The sequence below is a fragment of the Bufo bufo genome, chromosome 7 (genome assembly GCF_905171765.1).
Source record: "Bufo bufo chromosome 7, aBufBuf1.1, whole genome shotgun sequence".
NCBI lineage: Eukaryota > Metazoa > Chordata > Amphibia > Anura > Bufonidae > Bufo > Bufo bufo.
Window position 1 is genome coordinate 25,619,618 of NC_053395.1, and position 23,347 is coordinate 25,642,964.

General features: G+C 43.2%; 1 protein-coding gene across 3 annotated transcripts in view; it reads right to left on the reverse strand.

Annotated features, from left to right (window-relative positions):
- The window catches only part of LOC121007861 (hexosaminidase D-like), a 52,320-nt gene extending 30,946 nt beyond the window's left edge, over nucleotides 1–21,374 (reverse strand). Inside the window, exons 1-5 of one of the 3 annotated variants that reach the window (XM_040440116.1) lie at nucleotides 20,605–20,938; nucleotides 18,049–18,139; nucleotides 15,990–16,245; nucleotides 14,043–14,152; nucleotides 621–708 (exon numbers count right to left, since the gene is read on the reverse strand). In XM_040440116.1, the coding sequence (XP_040296050.1) occupies nucleotides 621–708; nucleotides 14,043–14,152; nucleotides 15,990–16,245; nucleotides 18,049–18,137 (543 nt within the window). In that variant the 5' untranslated portion in view covers nucleotides 18,138–18,139; nucleotides 20,605–20,938. Of the gene's footprint in view, nucleotides 1–620; nucleotides 709–14,042; nucleotides 14,153–15,989; nucleotides 16,246–18,048; nucleotides 18,140–18,230; nucleotides 18,279–20,604; nucleotides 20,939–21,317 lie in introns of those variants that run through there. The other 2 variants (XM_040440114.1, XM_040440115.1) reach the window with 2 other exon arrangements.
- Nucleotides 21,375–23,347: the final 1,973 nt, after the last annotated feature.

Sequence of the window (23,347 nt, forward strand, 5' to 3'; positions counted from 1 at the left end):
AGATCGGGTGCTGCCAGGCAGCAGGGGGCAGTCATGTACACCGTTCTCAGTATATTCTAACTAGAAGCGTCCCCATCACCATGGGAACGCCTCTGTGTTAGAATATACTGTCGGATTTGAGTTTTCACATGTTTCCGTTTTTTGCGGATCCGCAAAATACGGATGACATACGGAAACATTTTCAGGAACAACGGATCCGCAAAAAACGGACCGAAAATCGGGATGTAGAAAAATACGGACGTGTGAATGTAGCCTTAAAGGGGTTTTCCCATCTTATAACGTGATGGCATATCGGCTTCACGTCGTGATCGGTGGAGGTGTAACTGGGTCCACCATTAATTACAAGAATGAAGGAGGTGCAGCGATATTAGACCGTGTCCCCTTCACTGTTTTTCCTGGCCACTCGCTGTACAGGGGATATGTTTGAGTGAATGGGGCCGGCCTCACTTACCTACACAGCCGGGTGGCTGGGCTGCCATTTTGCAGCTCCTTGATTTCCAGGATCGTGGGGCTCCAACTATAATAAAGTGACCTGTCCAAGCACTTGTGAGGGTCTCTAGTGGGACCCTTGTATAAAACACAGTATGTTTTATTTCCTACTACGGTAACGCAGCACGTACCTCCATGTGCCCAAACGTCTGCACGAGTGGAACCACTTCTAGGTTGTTAGTCTCTGCAAGATGCAGTATCTTCTTCAGGTCATCCTCACTGCAAACAGCAAAGGGGAATCAGATACACAGGTAATATACAAGTCACCACGTCTGACGGTGGGAGGGTTGAAAATGCACGCACGCCCTATTACAAGGAATATGTATCCTCGTCAGCTTGAGGTGCTCCCTGGTGCTCCTTTCCCCTTCTGACACTATGGGGCGCAAGCGTGGTATTTGAGTGGTGGGTTAGATGCCCTGTGTGTCTGTGCCATGTTTAAGGCTACTTTCACATATGCGATCAATAACAGTATCAATTAGGGGGCTCCCTGGAATACGCCTCAGCCAGCTATACCACCTAGCTAGTAAAATATAAAATAATAATAGATGGCTGGCTTCGTGATAACAATATACCTCAATTTATTATTACAAAATTTGTGCATGGATATAAAATACGCTAGATGCAATATCCTGAGACAATAAAAGACCTTACATAATATAAATCTAAACTATAGCGTAAAAAAAAAAAAAAAAATATGCAGTCACGGTCCCTCTATTTTTTATTTTTTTTATAAATATATTTTATTTTCCAAAAGATAGGGTACAGCAGTCTTCTATTTCGATATCACAAAGCAATAAAGTAGAAATACATTAATAAATTCATCTCATCCTATACTGAGTTTCCATTTTATTTATAAACCCCCCTGTCCCTCCCTCCACCCCCCCTTTTTCTTTCCGCGGGGCTGCCGTGTCTACATCTTTGTCATTGTTTCCAGTCACCCCCTTTCTTTTCCGCAGAGCTGCCGTATCTACATCAACTGTCGTTATTTCCAGTTACCCCAGATCCGCAGCCAGGCTGCCTTTTTCCCTGCTGTTTGGGCTAGAATATGTTCGTACTGCCTAACCCTATTCATCCACTCCTGAGAACTGGGGTGTTTCATGGTGCCCCAGTGTTTAACAATTATTATTTTGGCTAGAGCGATGCCCCGAAACCACAGTGTCTGCTCTGTCTCTGGGAGTGTACCCAGGATGGCATAGTCAATGCATGCCTGGTACTTCATAGGGGAGCTATCCTGCAATTTCCGAAATATTTTAATCCAATATTCATTTATCCCTGGGCATTCCCACAGCAGATGTTTATAGTCTCCTCTGTCTTTGTTACATTTATAGCAGTTCTGTTTCCTATCTTTATAAAATGGTATGCAGTAATACCGGTGTGTAATAGAGGCGGTGTATGATTTTCAAAAGGATCCATGCATGGGCGGGTGACACGGTCGATCTTTTGATATTTCTGTACACGATGTTCCACATAATAGGTTCCCGTTTATGTAGGTCTCTTTCCCATTTAGCCTCACCCCTAAATGTGATCATTTTTGTGTATTCATGCTTAAGCTTAGCGTAGATATGTGATATAGAAGTATTAAATGTCATATCTTGACAGAGATCTAAAAAAGTGTTCCTTACTATCTTCAAATAATTCTTATTCTCCGTGTAAAATATAGCGTGACGTAGTTGTTCAAATCGAAATTTATCAGTAAATCCTAATTTAATGTCTGGTAATATTTCGTTTAAGGGCTTAATCAGTCCTTGATGAAAAACTTGTGCAATTAAATATATCCCATATTTTTCCCAATATTCAGCGTGGCCTAGTTGCATAACTTGTGGTAAATGTGCATTCCCCCACAATGGGGTGTACTGAACTGCTTCAGATACGCCCGCCATGTCTCTAATTTGTTGCCAGATATACCCAAGCATTCTACTAAACGGGTTTATTATTGTTTTCTTCTTAAAAAGACCGGTTTCAAGAATATGAAAAAGATCCGACCATGGTCTACAATGCTCCCCAAAAAGAAGACGGATGCATTTATTCTTTCGGTTCCTCACACACCATCTCAATTGGGCAGCTAGATAATATCCTTTTAGAAAAAAGGATGGACATTCCACCCTCTTCTTTATACAGATACCGAATCTTAATTCTGACTCGTTTTCGGCCCCATATCAGTTCATTAAAGAGGGTCTCTAACTTATTAAAGAACTTGTCTTCTATCGTAATTGGACTAGCGTTGAAAACATATAGTAACATTGGTAATAATGTCATTTTAATAAGCGCTATTCGGTTAATTTGTGACAGAGGGAGTTTTAACCATGTTCTAATTTTCCCCTTAACTTTATCTATTATTGGGAGTATATTCAGTTTCAAATAGTGTTCCAGTTTGGTCCCTATCTGGATACCAAGATACAATAAGGAGTCTGCTGGGGTCAGTATACTAACCCGGAAATTGTGGCCCGGTGGAACCGGGCGTCTTAATGGAGGAAATTTAGATTTTTCCCAGTTTATATCGTATCCAGATAGGGATCCAAACTCATCCAGACTTTCCATAACCCTGGGCAAGTTTATATACCCCTTCCCCAAGAAGAGCAGCATATCGTCCGCGTATAAACTAATTTTGTCCGCTTCTCCCTCGCACCCGAAGCCAGATATTTCCACATCTGTTCTAATTTTGCATGCAATTGGCTCCAGGAACAGTGAGAAGAGCAAAGGGGAGAGGGGGCAGCCCTGGCGTGTTCCTCGGTTCAGGGGAAAAGGGGCAGAGTACTCACCATTGATTCGGACCCTAGATACCGGGTTTTGGTACAAAATGCGAACCCATCTGGAGAAATATTCGCCTATCCTCACCCGCGACAATACTCTCCAAAGGAAGGACCACTCCACCCTGTCAAAGGCCTTAGCGGCATCCAAGGACAGGATGGAGCAGTCCTCCCCATCCCCCATCTGGATGTTCAAGAAAGCCCGCCTTATATTATCCTGTATGTTCCTTTTGGGAATGAACCCGGTTTGGTCTACATGGACGACTATGTATGACAGTTTTTAATCTGTTGGCTAACAATTTGGCTAGAATTTTATAGTCTGTATTCAACAGAGAGATGGGGCGATAGGAAGCAGCTAACAGCGGATCTTTCCCTCTTTTGGGGATCAATGTGATGGTGGCTTCCATCCATGAGGGAGGTAGGGAACCCATTGTCCAAGATTGGTTTAGTACCTCCAACATTTGGGGAAGAATAGTTCCCTCATGTCTCCGGTATACTTCAAATGGGAAACCATCCACCCCTGGGGATGTATTGCCCTTGATAGATTGCAACATAGTCTGTAGCTCGGTCAGTTGGATAGGTCTATTTAACCAGTCAATGTCTTGTTGGTCAAATTCAGGGATCTCAATGTTGTCCAGATATGGATCTATTTTTCCTCCCTGATTTTTAGACCCAGCTTGATATAATGTCGAAAAATACCTAGTAAATTCCCTTAAGATGTCATCAGGGTCTCGTAGGATGTTTCCTGCCTCTGTCCTAATTCCGATGATATTAGTACCTCCCCTTTGATTTTTTACTATCATAGACAATAGTCTGCTTGGCTTGCCGGACTCGCTGAAACTCCTCAACCCTGAAAAGAACATTTTGTTCTGTGCTTTTTTATGTAAATATTGTTTATATTCATCTTGTGCTTTTTTAAGTTGAAGTTGTTTTTCTAGGGTATTTGCGTGGCTAATCTCATTCGTTATCTGGTTAAGGGCTCTTTCACACTTGCGTTCTTGTCTTCCGGCATAGAGTTCCGTCGTCGGGGCTCTATGCCGGAAGAATCCTGATCAGGATTATCCTAATGCATTCTGAATGGAGAGTAATCCGTTCAGGATGCATCAGGATGTCTTCAGTTCCGGTACGGAACGTTTGTTGGCCGGAGAAAATACTGCAGCATGCTGCGCTTTTTGCTCCGGCCAAAAATCCGGAACACTTGCCGCAAGGCCGGATCCGGAATTAATGCCCATTGGAAGGCATTGATCCGGATCCGGCCTTAAGCTAAACGTCGTTTCGGCGCATTGCCGGAGCCGACATTTAGCTTTTTCAGAGTGGTTACCATGGCTGCCGGGACGCTAAAGTCCTGGCAGCCATGGTAAAGTGTAGCGGGGAGCAGGGGAGCAGCATACTTACCGTCCGTGCGGCTCCCCGGGCGCTCCAGAGTGACGTCAGGGCGCCCCAAGCGCATGGATCACGTGATCGCATGGATCACGTCATCCATGCGCATGGGGCGCTCTGACGTCATTCTGGAGCGCCCGGGGAGCCGCACGGACTGTAAGTATACCGCTCCCCCGCTCCCCGCTCCTACTATGGCAACCAGGACTTTAATAGCGTCCTGGGTGCCATAGTAACACTGAAAGCATTTGGAAGACGGTTCCGTCTTCAAATGCTTTCAGTACACTTGCGTTTTTCCGGATCCGGAGTGTAATTCCGGCAAGTGGAGTACACGCCGGATCCGGACAACGCAAGTGTGAAAGAGGCCTAAGTCTCCCTCCTATTTCTTTTTGAGTTTGGGCAAAGAGGTTTTTATGTTTCCTGATTTCGTGTGAATATATACCCCGAAGGTATGCCTTAAGCGAGTCCCAAACCATATGAATATGTGTTGAATTAACGTTATCCCTCCAAAAGAGTTTTATTTCTTCATTAATCTTATCTGGATCCTTTATCAATGTCATCCAGTGGGGGTTAAGTTTAAAAGTTCTATTTTGATTTGGTTTATTAGGACTGTCCAGTATTACCATAACCGGGTTATGGTCAGAGATGCCATGACATTCATAATTCATTTTTTTTACCCTATTAATGAGCCCGGGGCTGGCGAGGGCCAGATCAACTCGGGACATGGACCTATATGTGTTGCTTAAGCATGAAAATACTTGCTTATTTCCATAAAGCGATCGCCATATATCGACCAGTGCCATCTCTGTACAGATTCTGGATAGTACTGTACTTGATCCTAAATTTGATTCATAATTGGTTATGGTGGAAATCCTATCTTTTTTAATGTCCATGGCGGTCCCTCTATTTTTAGTGCGGAGCTCTCGCACTATTTTCAGAGCGGTATAACAAGGGTTGGTAAGGCATGTGGTTATGTTTAACTTGCCCAGAGTCGCTCTTTGATTGATTTACCACGGACTGATTGTGGCCATTTTGTATATTATATTGTTATATTTGTATAGTCTTATAATTGCCACTTGATAAGTTCCATAAAGGACACGATGTTATGACTGTGTGATCTCGCCACCACAGTTAGATCAGTTCAATAAATAGCACAATGGTCATGCGCTGTGAACGGAGCAGATTACGCCATTAGCCGCTTACTCAAATACCGATATGTTGGTTGCTGTATTTGGTGATGGTTAATACATACGTGCTTTTGATCGTATGTGACGATTCGCCTCCCAGGCCGCTTACTTCCACGCTTCTGTATGTGTACTGGTGCCGGCACCTATTCCCAGCGCATGCGGGTTGGAGGCTTTAAGACGCCAACTGTGTTGCGTGGCTGTATGGATCGCTTCTTAGTATAGGTTCTTGCGCTCTGTATATACTGCTGCGTTATTTCTCCAAGCGCGTTTCGAAACCACCTGGGCTTCTTCAGTGGACAAATGTATAATGAAAATGAGGGACAAAATAATTCCCTATATAGGGATAACGACATCTTTAAGATGCGGACCGGACTTTCTCAAATCAGTATTCTTATCTAAAACCTGGACCGGACTACAAATGGTCTGTTGTTCCTTTCTCTGTTATTCAGACTTAGCGATTTATATACACAAGTTATATGCAATCATATTATACACATATACAAAGATATCAACTTCCTTATTGCATATATTATATAGCTCTATGTCTTCCTTTATGTTAGGAGAGAAGCAACTGAAAAAAAGGTGACTTTTAAAAATACCTTTATTAATATATCAAGAAAGGGTATCGGTATATATATACCATTGTAGTGAAAAGAGACATGTGAGTACTTGGATTTCCTAAAGGGGAGTATTTGCCCCTAGCAAGAAATCCACAGTAACAGGATAGAACAAAAGGAAAATGGGGGAAAGGAGCGAGGTCTTATGGATCGGGCAAGGGCAGAATTGTCTCACCCTAATTTGCCCCCTAGACTGCTCAGCCCAGGGTGACCCCCTGATGGTGGAGGTTCCCTGTCCCCGAACCTATTACTATCCAGTCCCTGTTAATCCCTCATCAAGGGAACCCTAACAAGGGGAGGATAACTGGGTGGAGGGTATCAGCGGTTGTCCCAGAAGAGGTGGGTCTCGTTTTTTTCTATATGTGTAGAGTCAGTGGCACCCCCAATCCCCGGGATAACCACTGACACTCCATTTGTGGATCGGAAGGGCCTCGGCGGTACCCACCTCTTCTGGGAAAACCGCTGATACCCTCCACCCAGTTATCCTCCCCTTGTTAGGGTTCCCTTGATAAGGGATTAACAGGGACTGAATAGTAATAGGTTTGGGGACAGGGAACCTCCACCATCAGGGGGTCGCGACGCCCTGGGCTGAGCAGTCTAGAGGGCAAATTAGGGTGAGACAATTCTGCCCTTGCCCGATCCATAAGACCTCGCTCCTTTCCCCCGTTTTCCTTTTGTTCTATCCAGTTACTGTAGATTTCTTGCTAGGGGCAAGTACTCCCCTTTAGGAAATCCAAGTACTCACATGTCTCTTTTCACTACAATGGTATATATATATATATACATACATACATACACACACACACACACATACACACACCGATACCCTTTCTTGATATATTAATAAAGGTATTTTTAAAAGTCACCTTTTTTTCAGTTGCTTCTCTCCTTTGATACTTTGGTGACAGTAACATCCTAGTACCAATCCGAATGATTGTTAATGTCTTCCTTTATGTTACTCTATATTTCATTCAGACCCAGCAATTTATACGGGGACTTTATAAATACAAGTTTTCACACATAGCGTTATTTTTCAAGTATGTTCCTTTGTCAGACGATACTAAAAAGTTTCTTATCTCGTGATACTTATAATGACTGCTTTGTGTCCTATTCAGACCTTGCGGTTTATACATAGCTCTTTTCTGTGTATATACAGTACAGACCAAAAGTTTGGACACACCTTCTCATTCAAAGAGTTTTCTTTATTTTCATGACTATGAAGGCATCAAAACTATTAATTAACACATGTGGAATTATATACATAACAAACAAGTGTGAAACAACTGAAAATATGTCATATTCTAGGTTCTTCAAAGTAGCCACCTTTTGCTTTGATTACTGCTTTGCACACTCTTGGCATTCTCTTGATGAGCTTCAAGAGGTAGTCCCCTGAAATGGTTTTCACAGGTTTAATAAGTGGGATTTCTTGCCTTATAAATGGGGTTGGGACCATCAGTTGCATTGAGGAGAAGTCAGGTGGATACACAGCTGATAGTCCTACTGAATAGACTGTTAGAATTTGTATTATGGCAAGAAAAACGAGTGGCCATCATTACTTTAAGAAATGAAGGTCAGTCAGTCAGCCGACGAAAAATTGGGAAAACTTTGAAAGTAAGGGCTATTTGACCATGAAGGAGAGTGATGGGGTGCTGCGCCAGATGACCTGGCCTCCACAGTCACCGGGCCTGAACCCAATCGAGATGGTTTGGGGTGAGCTGGACCGCAGAGTGAAGGCAAAAGGGCCAACAAGTGCTAAGCATCTCTGGGAACTCCTTCAAGACTGTTGGAAGACCATTTCAGGGGACTACCTCTTAAAGCTCATCAAGAGAATGCCAAGAGTGTGCAAAGCAGTAATCAAAGCAAAAGGTGGCTACTTTGAAGAACCTAGAATATGACATAATTTCAGTTGTTTCACACTTGTTTGTTATGTATATAATTCAACATGTGTTAATTCATAGTTTTGATGCCTTCATAGTCATGAAAATAAAGAAAACTCTTTGAATGAGAAGGTGTGTCCAAACTTTTGGTCTGTACTGTAGATGTTGTTGGACTATGGTTCAATCTATTTTTATTAATACGATTTTACAATAAAGTAATACAAACAGATGTGTGTTTCCATCTTCAGGGATTAATGCAATTCAATAACATGCATATGTGTATACACAATGTTCTGAGATGTCAAAACCTAAAGCAATAGAGAGAAGTGGGTCTGTGACCTTGAGTAGATCTCAAGTATACTGCAGGATGTTTTCAGGTGTTGAAAAACAAATAGTAGATACAATAAGACAGACAAAGAATTTAAACTCACGGACTTACAAGGGGAGACAAGATGGGTACGAGAGGTTAAGGGATAGGGGTAAGACCTGTAACAATAATACCGAGCAGCTAAGTGATATTTAGAGTATCGCCATTGGCCAACCAGACCAAGAATTGTGAAGAGTTTCGGAATTGGAACCAGGGTTCCCAGGTCCGTGTAAAGACAGATGCTGAGCCGCGACTCATGTAAGCTTCATGTAAGCAAGGGTATCGAGAGCAGTCACCCAAGTTATTTTCTGAAGACTCTTTCGATCTCCATTTACGAGGGATTATTTGTCTCATGGCCAGTATGAAGAATCTGAAAGTTCCTTTTTTGAATTGTTGTATCTGAGCCGGGAAGACAGATAGCAAGGCTATTGTGGGTGAAAAAGGTATATTAGATCGGTAAAGAAAGCTATATAGGGTGAATAACTCTCGCCACAGAGGTGCAACCCACGGGCAATTCCACCATATGTGGAGCATCGTACCAATAGCTGTCAAGCAATGTCAACAGGTATCGGATACAGAAGGATAGAACTGATTAAGTTTTACCGGTGTCCTATACCACCTAGTTAGTATCTTGTAGTTGAGTTCTTGTAGTCTACAAGATACTGTTGCTTTGTGGGTGAATAACAAAGATCTCTTCCATTGTTCCCCTGTAAGAGTGGTGCCAATCTCCTCTTCCCAGGAGAGGATAAATCTGGGGGCTGATGGTGAGGTTTCGGCCACCCTGTCCCAGCACTCAGTAAATTATAGAGGAGTGAGATGGCATGTCCAGGAGCCGAGTCCGCGACACACAGCTTTTCAAAGTCTGTTAAAGGCGTGCATAATTGCAATCCAGGTGTCATGAGACTGGTGGGCACTTGACTCGTAAAAGTGAATGTGTTGGGTATTGTGAGAAGTGCCTGATCTGTAAAAGACACTGGGTGCTTTATGACCGGCTGTGATTTTGGTCTGTTTTCTTGAAAATTTTGTGTGAACTTTGTGATTCTTGTGTAGTGCTGACTGCTTGTGCATTGCTTTTTTCAGCAGGTCACTTTCTAAAATGGACGGCGCAGGCGTGGGATTTGCGGGGCACGGAGGAGACAGAGGATGTCAATCAACTTTACAAGGGCGTGCCAAACGGTGCAAGAGTTCAGCTTGGGCCCCCGTCCCTCAGTGCTTGTTGGCAAGGAGCAGGGGAGCACATAGCCTTCCTGCTGCCTGAGGCAAACATTGAAAGGGCACCCCTCATGCCAAAATCTTAACCTAACCCCTTCCCTCCAGCCAGAGGTGTAAATTGACCTGCATGCACTTTCTATAATGCCAGTGTCTTCTTATGCAGCACAAGGGTCTTTGGGCCCCCTCAGGCTCCTGGGCCCGGTAGCGACTGCTACCTCTGCACCCCCTATAGCTACGCCCCTGGGTGAGAGGACGGAGCCTCTAGGTGCTGCAGCGACGCCCCACTAGCACCTAGAGGCTCATTTGCATATTATAAAAGTCATTATTTAGCGCGAACGGCGGCAGGCAGGGAGATACAAGCCATACAGTTATGTACTGCTGACATTCGCACATCACTAATGTCAGCCAGCTACATAACCATTTTTCTGATGACAGAAACCCTTTAAAGGGGATTCTGTCACCAGATTTAACCCTATTAAGCTAGCTGACATTAGCGATGTGCTAATGTCAGCTAAACCTAATTAGCCTATTCCTACTTTTATCTATGCGCAGAGATTAGAAGCAGTCCATGAAGGTCCAATTTTTTGAGAAAAAAGAAATCCCCCATCTTTACTAAATGATTCATTAAATAAAGTAAGGGAACTAGATAGACAAATGTTCTTTCAAGCAAAGGAAAAGATAGATGGGGAAACAGAAAAGTCATCCAAATCTGTACTACCTTTTAATGTAGAGTATAAAAAAATATCCAATATAATTGGAAAGCATTGGTACCTACTAATATAACAAAATAACAAAGATAGGTGCACTCTGCAGTCTCACTAAACCCTCAAACTGATTTTAAAATTGAGAGATTAGTCAACATGTCCTACGGTGTAGAACATGTCTAAGCCCGGGCACCACGCCAAGGTTTCTCAAGTAGCCCGGGACCTACTACAAGACGATAAAATACTGGCGACAAGTCTTCAAAAAAAAACACCGATAGTGTATACAAGGGCTCCTCCTAATTTAGGATTACAAGTAGCCCCTATAATAAGTAGACAAAAAGAAAGGTCCATAATTACACCATGGGAAAACCTTAAAGGATTTTATAGGTCCGGCATATGCAGTAATTGCAAAGCTACAAAGTTTGACAGGAAAACAACTATCGTAATATCGCAAGTAAATACATTAAGTGGGAAATCAAAGAGACGTTACCATGTAACAGTGAGGCAGTGATATATATCTCGGAGTGCCCATGCACCAAACAATACGTGGGACGTACAGGAAGAATGCTGAAGACCAGAAGATCAGAACATATTAACAACATTAAAAAAGGATATGAAAAACCTACTGTATCTCAGCATTTTTAAATATATCCTACCAGTGATCCATCAGGTTTGAGATATGCAGCGATTCAATCCGTGAAGAAGGATTGGAGGGGAGGAGATTTTACATCAAAAGTGTCAAGATATGAATCTAGAATGATTTATGAATTTGGATTGATGGAATCTTCGGGACTCAATTCAGAAATGGAGATTTTTGGTTTCCTATAAGATAAAAGGTAGGGCGAGTGGTAGGTTTTACCAGCGCAACCGCATGCCCTGCATCCTCCCACTGGCCCTATAACGACTCAAGCCATTCTCATTTCCCAGTTGTTCTATGGCACGTTATATGTATTTTTTTTCTATTTTGAATTTTATTTTCTATTATTTTTATTACTTGTATTTGTATTTTTTAACAAAAAGGTATGTAAAAATAAAGATCTCACTCAAATTGCAAGTCATATATAATATATACAGAAAAGAGCCATGTATAAACCGCAAGGTCTGAATAGGACACAAAGCAGTCATTATAAGTATCACGAGATAAGAAACTTTTTAGTATCGTCTGACAAAGGAACATACTTGAAAAATAACGCTATGTGTGAAAACAAGTATTTATAAAGTCCCCGTATAAATTGCTGGGTCTGAATGAAATATAGAGTAACATAAAGGAAGACTTAGAGCTATATAATATATGCAATAAGGAAGTTGATATCTTTGTATATGTGTAGAATATGATTGCATATAACTTGTGTATATAAATCGCTAAGTCTGAATAACAGAGAAAGGAACAACAGACCATTTGTAGTCCGGTCCAGGTTTTAGATAAGAATACCGATTTGAGAAAGTCCGGTCCGCATCTTAAAGATGTCGTTATCCCTATATAGGGAATTATTTTGTCCCTCATTTTCATTATACATTTGTCCACTGAAGAAGAAGCCCAGGTGGTTTCGAAAACGCGTTTGGAGAAATAACGCAGCAGTATATACAGAGCGCAAGAACCTATACTAAGAAGCGATCCATACAGCCACGCAACACAGTTGGCGTCTTAAAGCCTCCAACCCGCATGCGCTGGGAATAGGTGCCGGCACCAGTACACATACAGAAGCGTGGAAGTAAGCGGCCTGGGAGGCGAATCGTCACATACGATCAAAAGCACGTACGTATTAACCAGCACCAAATACAGCAACCAACATATCGGTATTTGAGTAAGCAGCTAATGGCGTAATCTGCTCAGTTTACAGCGCATGACCATTGTGCTATTTATTGAACTGATCTAACAAACGGTGGTGGCGAGATCACACAGTCAGAACATCGTGTCCTTTATGGAACTTATCAAGTGGCAATTATAAGACTATACAAATATAACAATATAATATACAAAATGGCCACAATCAGTCCGTGGTAAATCAATCAAAGCGCGACTCTGGGCAAGTTAAACATAACAACCTACCTTACCAACCCTCGTTATACTGCTGTGAAAATAGTGCGAGAGCTCCGCACTAAAAATAGAGGGACCGCGACTGCATATATATATTTTTTTATGCTATAGTTTCTATTTATATTATGTAAGGTCTTTTATTTTCTCAGGATATTGCATCTAGCGTATTTTATATCCATGCACAAATTCAGGTATATTGTTATCACGAAGCCAGCCATCTATTATTTTATATTTTACTTTCACAAATGCGTTTTGGTTTCAGGTTTTGAGATCCGGCAGAGGATCGGATCCGTTTTGATCACACGTCCATTTCATTAGGATGCGGTTGTGTGAAATCGAAACGGAACAAACTGGATCCGTCACTAAATAAATACTTTCAAAGCCAATTGGTGACGGATCTTTTTTTTATTATTATTTTTTTTTTTAGGATCCTAAAAAAAAATAAAAAAAATACATCACCATACATCATTTTTAGTGACGGATCCAGTTTGTTCCGTTTCGATGACTGGACACAAAACCACAGCTTGCGGTGCTTTCGTGTCCGGTCACAAAACTGAATGCTGACGGAACGGAGGGCATCCTGAACGGATCTCTTTCCCTTCAGAATGCATGAGGACCAAACGGAAACGTTTTGGCCCGGTTTTGAGATCCTCTGCCGGATGTCAAACCTGGAAAAGCCAAAAAACGCATATGTAAAAGTAGCGTAAGATGTGTATTATGAGTGGAGACATCACAGGTGGCCTGTGACACGGAGTTATGCTGGTATGGGCCATATACCCTCAGACCGGATGTCAATGCCGGCTACAAAAGTGTATCTATGTAACGTGTATATTGGGAAAGTACACCGTTACTCATTGGCAAGTACGTTTTTTTTTTTAATGTTGATGACCTATCCTCAGCATCGGCCATCAATATCTGAATGGTGGGGTCCCGAGTTGCTCCAGAGCCTGAACTACACGGCTCCCCCCACTCTGTAATGGACAGAGCTGGTTATCCCAGTGCAGTATATACTGTATGTCCCTGTTCAGACCTGGAATAGTGCTCCACAGCAGTCTGCACAAAGATAACTCTCTTAAAGGGGAACTCCAGGAACAGAGAAGGAAGAGAAGAGAGCGCTGTCGGTATTGGTAAAATAAGGATTCAGTTGTGTATAGTATTAGTTTGATTTTCTTTATTGGCAGAATGATGCGTTTCAGGGCTGTTATGGCCCCTTCCTCAGATTCAATACCAACAATTAAATAGGAATTCCAGAAAAATAGGCACTAAAACAGATCCGAAGAGAGACGGAACAAGAATTGCTACTAAATATAGATTTTGAATGGACATGAATAATTCTATTCAATCATTCGCCAACACCCTGCATACCCTCCGAGCTTCCCCTTATGTTCTGCGGACCAGAGGGTTGCCGGATTAGCAGAACGTCTCACCTGTAAGCATATGGAGACTTCAAGATGGCCAGCTCTCCAGTAAATGGAAACATATCCTCATATTCAATGAGTAAACCATTGGCCCCAAGCTTGGAGAGAAGAGGAAATATCTAATAAGGAGAGAAAAGAGTCATCAGGATAACGCCCCCAGACATGACGTCGCACCTCCGCTTTTGCCAAGAGGTTCTGCAGCAAGAAGGATCCTGTATAAACTTGCATAGCTGAATTAGCGCAATTTACATTCTGGGTGTTAGAGGTCAAATAATTAATGAACCAATTATCGTTGCTTCTCATGTTCACTTTGAAATGCCCTTGACTCATGAGTAGAAGTAGGAATCATGTAAGTGATTATTTCTCCACCTACTGTAAGAAGGTACAAGGAATCATCGTAGATGATCGGTATGTGTCACAGAGGTTCCTGACCTCGGTGGAGTAAGAGACAGTTTTCTGTGTCAGCAGCAGTTGCTGTTTGACACCTTGCTAGCTAGTATGGCTGGAAATAGCTGACCTGGGACGGCTCTTACTGGGAGTAGTTAAAGTGCTGGGTGGGTGACTACTCCCCACGGTCCAGGCCTGGTTTTGGCAGCACCTGGCTGTCCTTAAATAGGCAGCTGGGCTCAGCAGAGATGTCTCTGTTTTGGGGATCTGAGGCTTTGTGCCGTGCTGGAGGGCTGAGAGCCGCATGCTGGGGAAACAGGCCCCCTAAAGCCTGCTGTGGACTACTGGGGGCATAACTGCCAGCAAGGTGACTTGTGTTATATGCGGAAACCCCACACTACATAAACTGTGAAAAAAAAAAAAATCGAATTACTATGGCATTTTAAACGTACCTTTAGGGTCCATTCACACGTCTGTAAGTGTTTTGCGGATCCGCAAAACACGGATACCTGCAATGTGCGATCCGCAGTTTGCGGACCGCACATCACAGACACTATAATAGAAAATGCCTTTTCTGGTCCACAATTGCGGTTAGGAATAGGACATTTTTTCAGGAACGGAATTGCGGATCCCAAAAAAAACGGATGCGGATCCCGGAAATGCGGATTCGCATCCGTTCCAGCCCTATTGAAAGTGAATGTGTCTGCAAATTGCGGAACGAATGGTGAATGGTAAATGGTATTGCTGGCCCTGCCCAGAAACGACTCGTTCTTTGCTCAATCGTTGCGATAATCGCTTTGTGTAAAGGCGCCATTAGAAGGAGTTCCTTAGATTGAGCCACTCCTACTTCTATGTAACATGAGACAGAACAGTTGCTAAGGATGCGACAATCCCATTGAAGAGACTGCGGTATCCCCTGCCACCAGTTTATTTTAAATGGCTATACTGTGCTATTTCCACCTTGCTTTATTAATCAGATTTTCCTAGAAATAAAATTAAATGTGGAGGAGAAACAACATGAGACGGACCAAGATGATCACTCAGGAATTCGTACTAGTGACCAATTTTTCTCACACAGAATCAGCACCTCTTGGTGGATTTTATTACTGCACAGGTGCTATATATTATTTTTCATGGGTTAAAAACACAAAATGGTGGGTTTGCGCAGAGAAATGTCTCACAGGTGATCACTTACATCCAGGAGCAGATTAACACTGCACAGACAGCTTACTAAATACCAGAACCCTCTCCACTTTGATTGACAGGACCAGACAGTAAAAACATTTCCACTGCCTGGTCCTGTCAAAGTGCAGAGGGCGGGGCAGTTGCAGAGAGAGCTGAGCCTCTAGGTGTAATGGTAACGCCCCCGTTGCTCTTAGAGACTCATTTGCATATAATAAAACATCATTTTTCTCAGCAATGCGGGCACAAAGGAACATGGGACCAACACAGATGCCTTCAGCTGCCAAGTGCACATGTAACAGGTCAGCCAGTGTCATAGGTACAAATCTGCCGACAGATGCCCTTTAAAAAGTTCTGCAATATACAATGATGAGACGGTCCTCTCACCTGCTCATAGTAGGACACTTTCGGAGGCGCTCCCTTCAGATCCAAGTGGACTAGCTTCATCTCGAAGCCACTGAAATCTTTCAATGTGACCTTTCCCGACATGGTCTTTATCTTTGGCTGAGGAATTATTTCCTCCTCACGTTGCGGCTCAGGAGGAAGATCCCCGATTACCGGTTCTACTGGATCTTCTCCTTCCGCACCCCAAAAAAGTTTAGATCTTTTTTCTACCGTTACAGGCTGCGTTACCTGAGGAGGACTGTAGACAGGAAAATGTGTGAAAATATCTGCTCAAGTGTGAGTGAAGATGGATAGAGAAGATATATTGGACACACTGGAGAGATAAAATAGATAGATCGATAGGACAGGCAGAAAGACAGACACATGGACAAGTTAGATTTAGGACATAATTATTTCCATCAGGGTTGAACTTTTTTTTTTTGGGTTCAACAAATGAAATTATTTTGAGGGCTCCCCCTCCATCTATACTTTCATGGCTTGTGAATTTCTTCATGTTCAGCTTCATATGTTTCCTAGTGAAACTTTTACATCTCATTATTGTATCAGAGCCCAGCCCAGCGGAGGATCAGGATGGCCGACTGTCCAGAAATGTCTAGACAGTCCATAAAAATAAGTGACTTTTTTCTTGTGTCCGTAAAAAAAAAAACACAACACGTGTTTGTGATTTTATTTTTATTTTTTTAGGTTGGACGTACTGGACTAGATTATTTTGGTGGTAATTCTCATCATTTTGCAGCTCACAGTAAATTCTGGTGATGAGTTATTATCAGTATATTGAGCTATAGACATGGATTACTTATAATATTTATCATTCATTATCGTTTTCCAATTTGTCCGTAAAAAATGTTGGCTGTCCTTGATTTTGGGATAAATTGTCGAGAAAAAAAGAAAAAAAAAAATTCTGGTTGCCAACCCTGCAGAGGATCTCTGGTGGTCCAGACTAACTGAGCACCACACACTCATTGGAGACTGGCCATGTTAGTGAGGGAGCTGACAGTCCAAAAACAGATGTGGACCTGGCGAGCCACCATAAATGCACAGAAGGGTAACGGGCGTAGGACGTGTCCGGCATAACTGGGATGAACACTTAACATAACCTATTGAAACTCCGCTTAATCCCAAACCAGATGATCCAAAATTCCCGCTAATCCGCCATAAATACTCCAAACCTCTTATACTAATTATGTCGCAGAGGCTTCACAGACAAACGTGTTTCAGATTTTACGAGCTTCATGTGCGGTATTTCAGTAAAGCACGGCTTGGCCTTTACAACGAGAGCCATGAGTCTGCAGATAAGGCAGAGGTGCAATAAATCCGCCAAACCAGGGGTTTCCCGCTGGGTGCTGGTGGGCACTTACAAGTCATAATGCAGCAATGCCAGGAAGGCCTAGCTACCCCTCTGGGCAGCCCCCCCGGGGAGGTCCCAGATCACAGACCACTATCCATTCTATCTTTTATGTCTCTATGAAAAATAGACACTTGGGCTAAGCTTCTGAGCTGAGATGTGACACCTTAACACTGCTTTTCTCCAGTCACTAACTTTACACCAGCTTTATTTGCACCATCATATAAAAAGAAAATAGGTGTATACACAGTCTTCCCCGTCCATCCAGGTCCTTTGTCTATTAGCCAAAAGCAGCCACAAAGAGCGTCTCTGTCTCTAGACTACCAGGTCTATAGATCGCACATGCAGTCCATTCAAAACAGTGTGGTAATACCTTATTTCGCCTGCGGGAGTGCTGCAGGGAAATTCAACACTTGCTGAACGCTGGGCAAGAGGACATCCAGTGATAAGGGAACCTGAAGGGGCCCAATAAGGGGACACCAACTCCATAAATGACTCTTTTTAATATATTTTATATAGGGGCCCAAGAGCTCCTAGCTTTTAAGAGTTGACCTTACTTGATTTCTGTTGCATAAATTAACCTTTTTTTAAAGACCATGAGTGTTTATTTGTCTCCAACTTGGCTGGTGTCAGCGATCATGCGCCACATGGCTAAAGGCTATGACACTGGTATAGTGTGTGGAGGAGATCACTTACCTGCCACTTTGAATATACTTTATCATAGCCAGTGCCACAATGACGAGGACTCCCAAACGCAGAAAATGAATTTTCCTTTGGTAAGGCATCTCTATGGAGAGATTGGAGAAATAAAATTAAAACCTGAAACCAAAGCTGAACTACACAGCTCCCTCCATTGTGTGGCGCACAGATCTGGTTACCTGCAGTTACCAGCTCCGGCCACTACACAATAGACGGAGCTGTGGAGTTCGTCTGCCGTAACTGATTGGTGGGTGCTGCGTGCCGGCCTGTCCTGAGGATAGGGCATCAATATTAAAATTCTGAAAACCCCCTTTAATTAGTTCTGGGACTTTAAAAAACATTGTAACTTGACATCTACAGAAAAGTAGTAACTGGTTACAAAACCTAAAAATGTGAAAATAGAAAAAAAAAAAGTTAATAAAAATTACCATAACTAAATTAGATAAGGCAATTTATTTAAAGAGAGTGTCAGCAGTTTTCACCCTGCAAAACTGCTGATAGAGCTAAATAGGGGTCAGTATGAGGTGGGTATACCTCATCCTGACCTTTATGGCAGCTTTTATTATCAGAAAGATTGAGAAAATGAAGTTTTATTACATTGGGTGCTGTACGCGGGAAGCAGTCCCCACCATAATGGTATGATTATCTACCTCACCCTGACCTTTACCCATCTCTGTCAGCAGTTTTGCAGGGTAAAAACTGATTACCGACTCCCTTTAAACTGGCCATACTCATAAGGCCAAGTTCACACTTCAGTTTTTTGGTCAGTTATTTCCATCAGTAAGTTCTGTGAAGACAGCCCCAGATCTGGAATGGTGTGGGGAGATCACGTCACAAGTACCACTCAGGGGCAGGGGGAATTTTATAAAATTCCTGGACAACCCCTTCAAGGCAAAATCATCAGTTTGGCTCAAATTAATCAAATTGTGGCATGTAATATGCACCCTCAGATTTCCATGCACCTTAGATCAAAATCAGCCACAATTATGTGGGATTAATCTATGCTCTAATCTGTGATGGCGGCCTCCCAACCTTCTCCCGACAGGAGATGTCAGCAGCGTCTTATTTCCCTCATTGAAATAAACATGCATGCTCTGCTGAGCCGATTGGTGGAGGCTGGTAAAAGGTAAAATTAGGACACACACACACGTTTAATTTAAAGTCATAAATGTCATATTTCATTGGAACAGTTCAGCCCTGTACCTCCAATATCCCTCCCTACTTGGATGATACATCTTAAATGATGGCCCCCAACTGGTCGACGGTCCCTAATTTTAAGTGCAGGGGCCGAACACAAAAAGCGGTACAAATACCGGCTGGATATAATCAAATACCAGGACCGGTCAATACCAGGCGGTAACGTCAGAAATATAATGAACAGTCAGAGGTAAGGTCAAAGTCAAAGCAGAAGTCAAGATACAGAAGTTCCAAAATGTACAAACATTAGTGTGGCAATTAAGACCAATCACAGCGACCTGTGCGGCTGGACTCGCCGACTGATCATGGACAGGTAAGTACTTAAAGCAACATCGCCACTATTTCAAACCCTGATACACCGCGACACGGTCACAATTTTGCATTAGCTACGAAGAACAATTGACGTTGCATTACCACTGGGACTTGTTCTTGGCGCCATGTAGTCCTGGCCTCCTTGATTTTTTTTTTTTACTTTTTGCTGAACTTCCAGGACGATACCTCCCATCATGCCAACGTCCAAGTTTATTTTGGACAATCGAGTTGTTCTAACACGGAGATCAGCTTCTGCCAGACACATCTGGTGCCGCCTATCTCTTTGGGAGACAATAGAACAAGCAAAAACAACTTCCCGTATTTCTTCTGTCGGCAGACATTGAGGGGTTGTCAGACACCTTAGCATCCTGAAAATTTTACCAATAGGTGGCGAATACGACCAGTAAAATATGATAAGGCTACTTCACATCTGCGGCATTGTGATCGGCCCCCAGTTCTGGCAGAGAATGCCGGGAATCGGCCGGACACAAACCGCAGCTTGCAGTGGTTTCTGTCCGGCCAATTCTCGCCATTTTTTTGCCGGATCTCAGTTGTACCCAATTATAATTAATAGGGGCTGGCGGTATTCAGCGCTGGATCTGGAGAACTCTGGCAGGCTGCCGCAGAAGGGAGACTAGCTTAATGGATAGTCAGGGATTTCTGAGCAGGCGAGCCAATGTTGTCATGAGGGTCTGACAACTCTGGATCCAGGGGAATGAATAAGGAGCCCAAAAAAATTAATTCATTAAGTTCTGCATATCCCATTACCCCCTGGCATCAGTCACTTGGGGCATCTGAGGAGGTCCACAGTCGTCACAATCATTTAGATTAAAAAAGGGGCAGCATAACCTAGGACACGGAGGGTAAAAAGGAGGAAATTCTGACCGTACAGGGTTAAAATTAGGTAACAAGAATATAACGAACGGAGTGAGAGACTGGCATGAAAAGATGGTAGAGCCCATAGGCGGCATTGCATTATTGCTTCAGATAACCGTACCCAGGCTTACTATGAGAAGGAAGGGACAGAAGTGCAGATCCCATTACCTGGTCACCCCATGAATTCCTCTGCAGGTGTCAGAGCGTGCAGCCGGAGAACTGCTGCAGAATGTCGGCTTGTAGTGATCTTACAAGGACACACCAGGAAGTCCACAGCAGAACCCGTATTTCCTGCTCTGAAGAAGTGACACAGGCTTTACTGCATCAGCGGGTGATCCCGTGAGACGATGAACGCACCCGTCTGTCACCAGGACGACAGCCATGGCAGGGGTTAACGGGCTGCGAGTCACCAGGATGTGCGACGTTTATCGAGGATCGCTCCTGACCCCTGCTCGACTGTTCTGCTATAAAAAGATAAAGCTTCGGCCGCGCCTACTAATGTACAAAGAAGTGGCAATCTGCAGCTACCGAGCATGCACAATGCAAGAGCTACGAAATACTGGCGACATCAGGCGAGGGCGTATTAACCCCGAACCGCCCCAACCACAACACACTGCGCCAAAGCCCTCCGTTTAACGTGTATGCCAGCATATAAAGGCATATCAATTCCAGAAACTGCTCTACACCTGTCCATGGAAGTGTCTGGTATTGTAGCCCTGCTCTATTGAAGCAAATGGGGTTGAGCTGCAATACCAAACACAACCAATGGACAGGTGTGGCGCTGTTTTTGGAAGAAAGCCACCATGTTTTTCTAATCCTGGACATCTCCTTTAAAAGGGAACCTGTCAGCACCAAAATGGATCATAAACCGCCAGCAGTACCTTAAAGCTGTTAACATCCGTCTTCTACTGACGTTCTTGTGTAAGATGTCTGAGGTGCATGATCGCTGTAGAACAACTTTTATTCCCCCGCAGGTCGTATGCAAACGAGGCTTCCTTGCTTTGAGTCTAGGTAAGCACGGCCCCTAACCGTTCCCTCTTGTTAGATTGACAGTGCCTTTTGCGCTATGGCGTTAGAAGAATTTGGATATCTGACTTTTAGTCTAACCAGACTGTCTATTACTCTGTAATTCCTCTAACGCCTTTCTATGGAAACAGTAGGTTTAACCGCCTCCGGACCGCCTAATGCAGGATCGCGTTCCGGAGGCGGCAGCCCTGCGCAGAGTCACGCATATATGCGTCATCTCGCGAGACGCGAGATTTCCTGTGTGCGCGCGCCTGTGTGCGCGGGTTTTCACAGGATCGGAAGGTAAGCGAGTGAATCTCCAGCCTGCCAGCGGCGATCGTTCGCTGGCAGGCTGGAGATGTGATTTTTTTTAACCCCTAACAGGTATATTAGACGCTGTTTTGATAACAGCGTCTAATATATCTGCTACCTGGTCCTCTGGTGGTCCCTTTTGTTTGGATCAACCACCAGAAGACACAGGTAGCTCAGTAATAAGTAGCACCACACTACACTACACCCCCCCCCCCCGTCACTTATTAACCCCTTATTCACCCCTGATCACCCCATATAGACTCCCTGATCACCCCCCTGTCATTGATCACCCCCCTGTAAGGCTGCATTCAGATTTCCGTATGTTTTTTACGGATCCACGGATACATGGATCGGATCCGCAAAACACATACAGACGTCTGAATGGAGCCTTACAGGGGGGTGATCACCCCATATAGACTCCTTGATCACCCCCCTGTCATGCTCCATTCAGACATTTTTTTGGCCCAAGTTAGCGGAAATTTTTTTTTTTTTCTTACAAAGCATCATATTCCACTAACTTGTGTCAAAAAATAAAATCTCACATGAACTCACCATACCCCTCACGGAATCCAAATGCGTAAAATTTTTAGACATTTATATTCCAGACTTGCCAGGGCAGTATAAATACCCCACATGTGACCCCATTTTGGAAAGAAGACACCCCAAGGTATTCGCTGAGGGGCATATTGAGTCCATGAAAGATTGAAATTTTTGTCCCAAGTTAGCGGAAAGGGAGACTTTGTGAGAAAAAAATAAAATAAAATAAATAAATTAAAAAATTAAAAAATCTATTTCCGCTAACTTGTGGCAAAAAAAAATAATTTCTATGAACTCGCCATGCCCCTCATTGAATACCTTGGGGTGTCTTCTTTCCAAAATGGGGTCACATGTGGGGTATTTATACTGCCCTGGCATTTTAGGGGCCCTAAAGCGTGAGAAGAAGTCTGGGATCCAAATGTCTAAAAATGCCCTCATAAAAGGAATGTGGGCCCCTTTGCGCATCTAGGCTGCAAAAAAGTGTCACACATCTGGTATTGCCGTACTCAGGAGAAGTTGGGCAATGTGTTTTGGGGTGTCATTTTACATATACCCATGCTGGGTGAGATAAATATCTTGGTCAAATGCCAACTTTGTATAAAAAAAAAAAATGGGAAAAGTTGTCTTTTGCCGAGATATTTATCTCACCCAGCATGGGTATATGTAAAAAGACACCCCAAAACACATTGCCCAACTTCTTCTGAATACGGCAATACCACATGTGTGACACTTTTTTGCAGCCTAGGTGGGCAAAGGGGCCCACATTCCAAAGAGCACCTTTCGGATTTCACCGGCCATTTTTTTCAGATTTTGATTTCAAACTACTTACCACACATTAGGGCCCCTAGAATGCCAGGGCAGTATAACTACCCCACAAGTGACCCCATTTTGGAAAGAAGACACCCCAAGGTATTCGCTGATGGGCATAGTGAGTTCATAGAAGTTTTTATTTTTTGTCACAAGTTAGTGGAATATGAGACTTTGTAAGAAAAAAAAAAAAAATCATCATATTCCGCTAACTTGTGACAAAAAATAAAAAGTTCTATGAAACTCACTA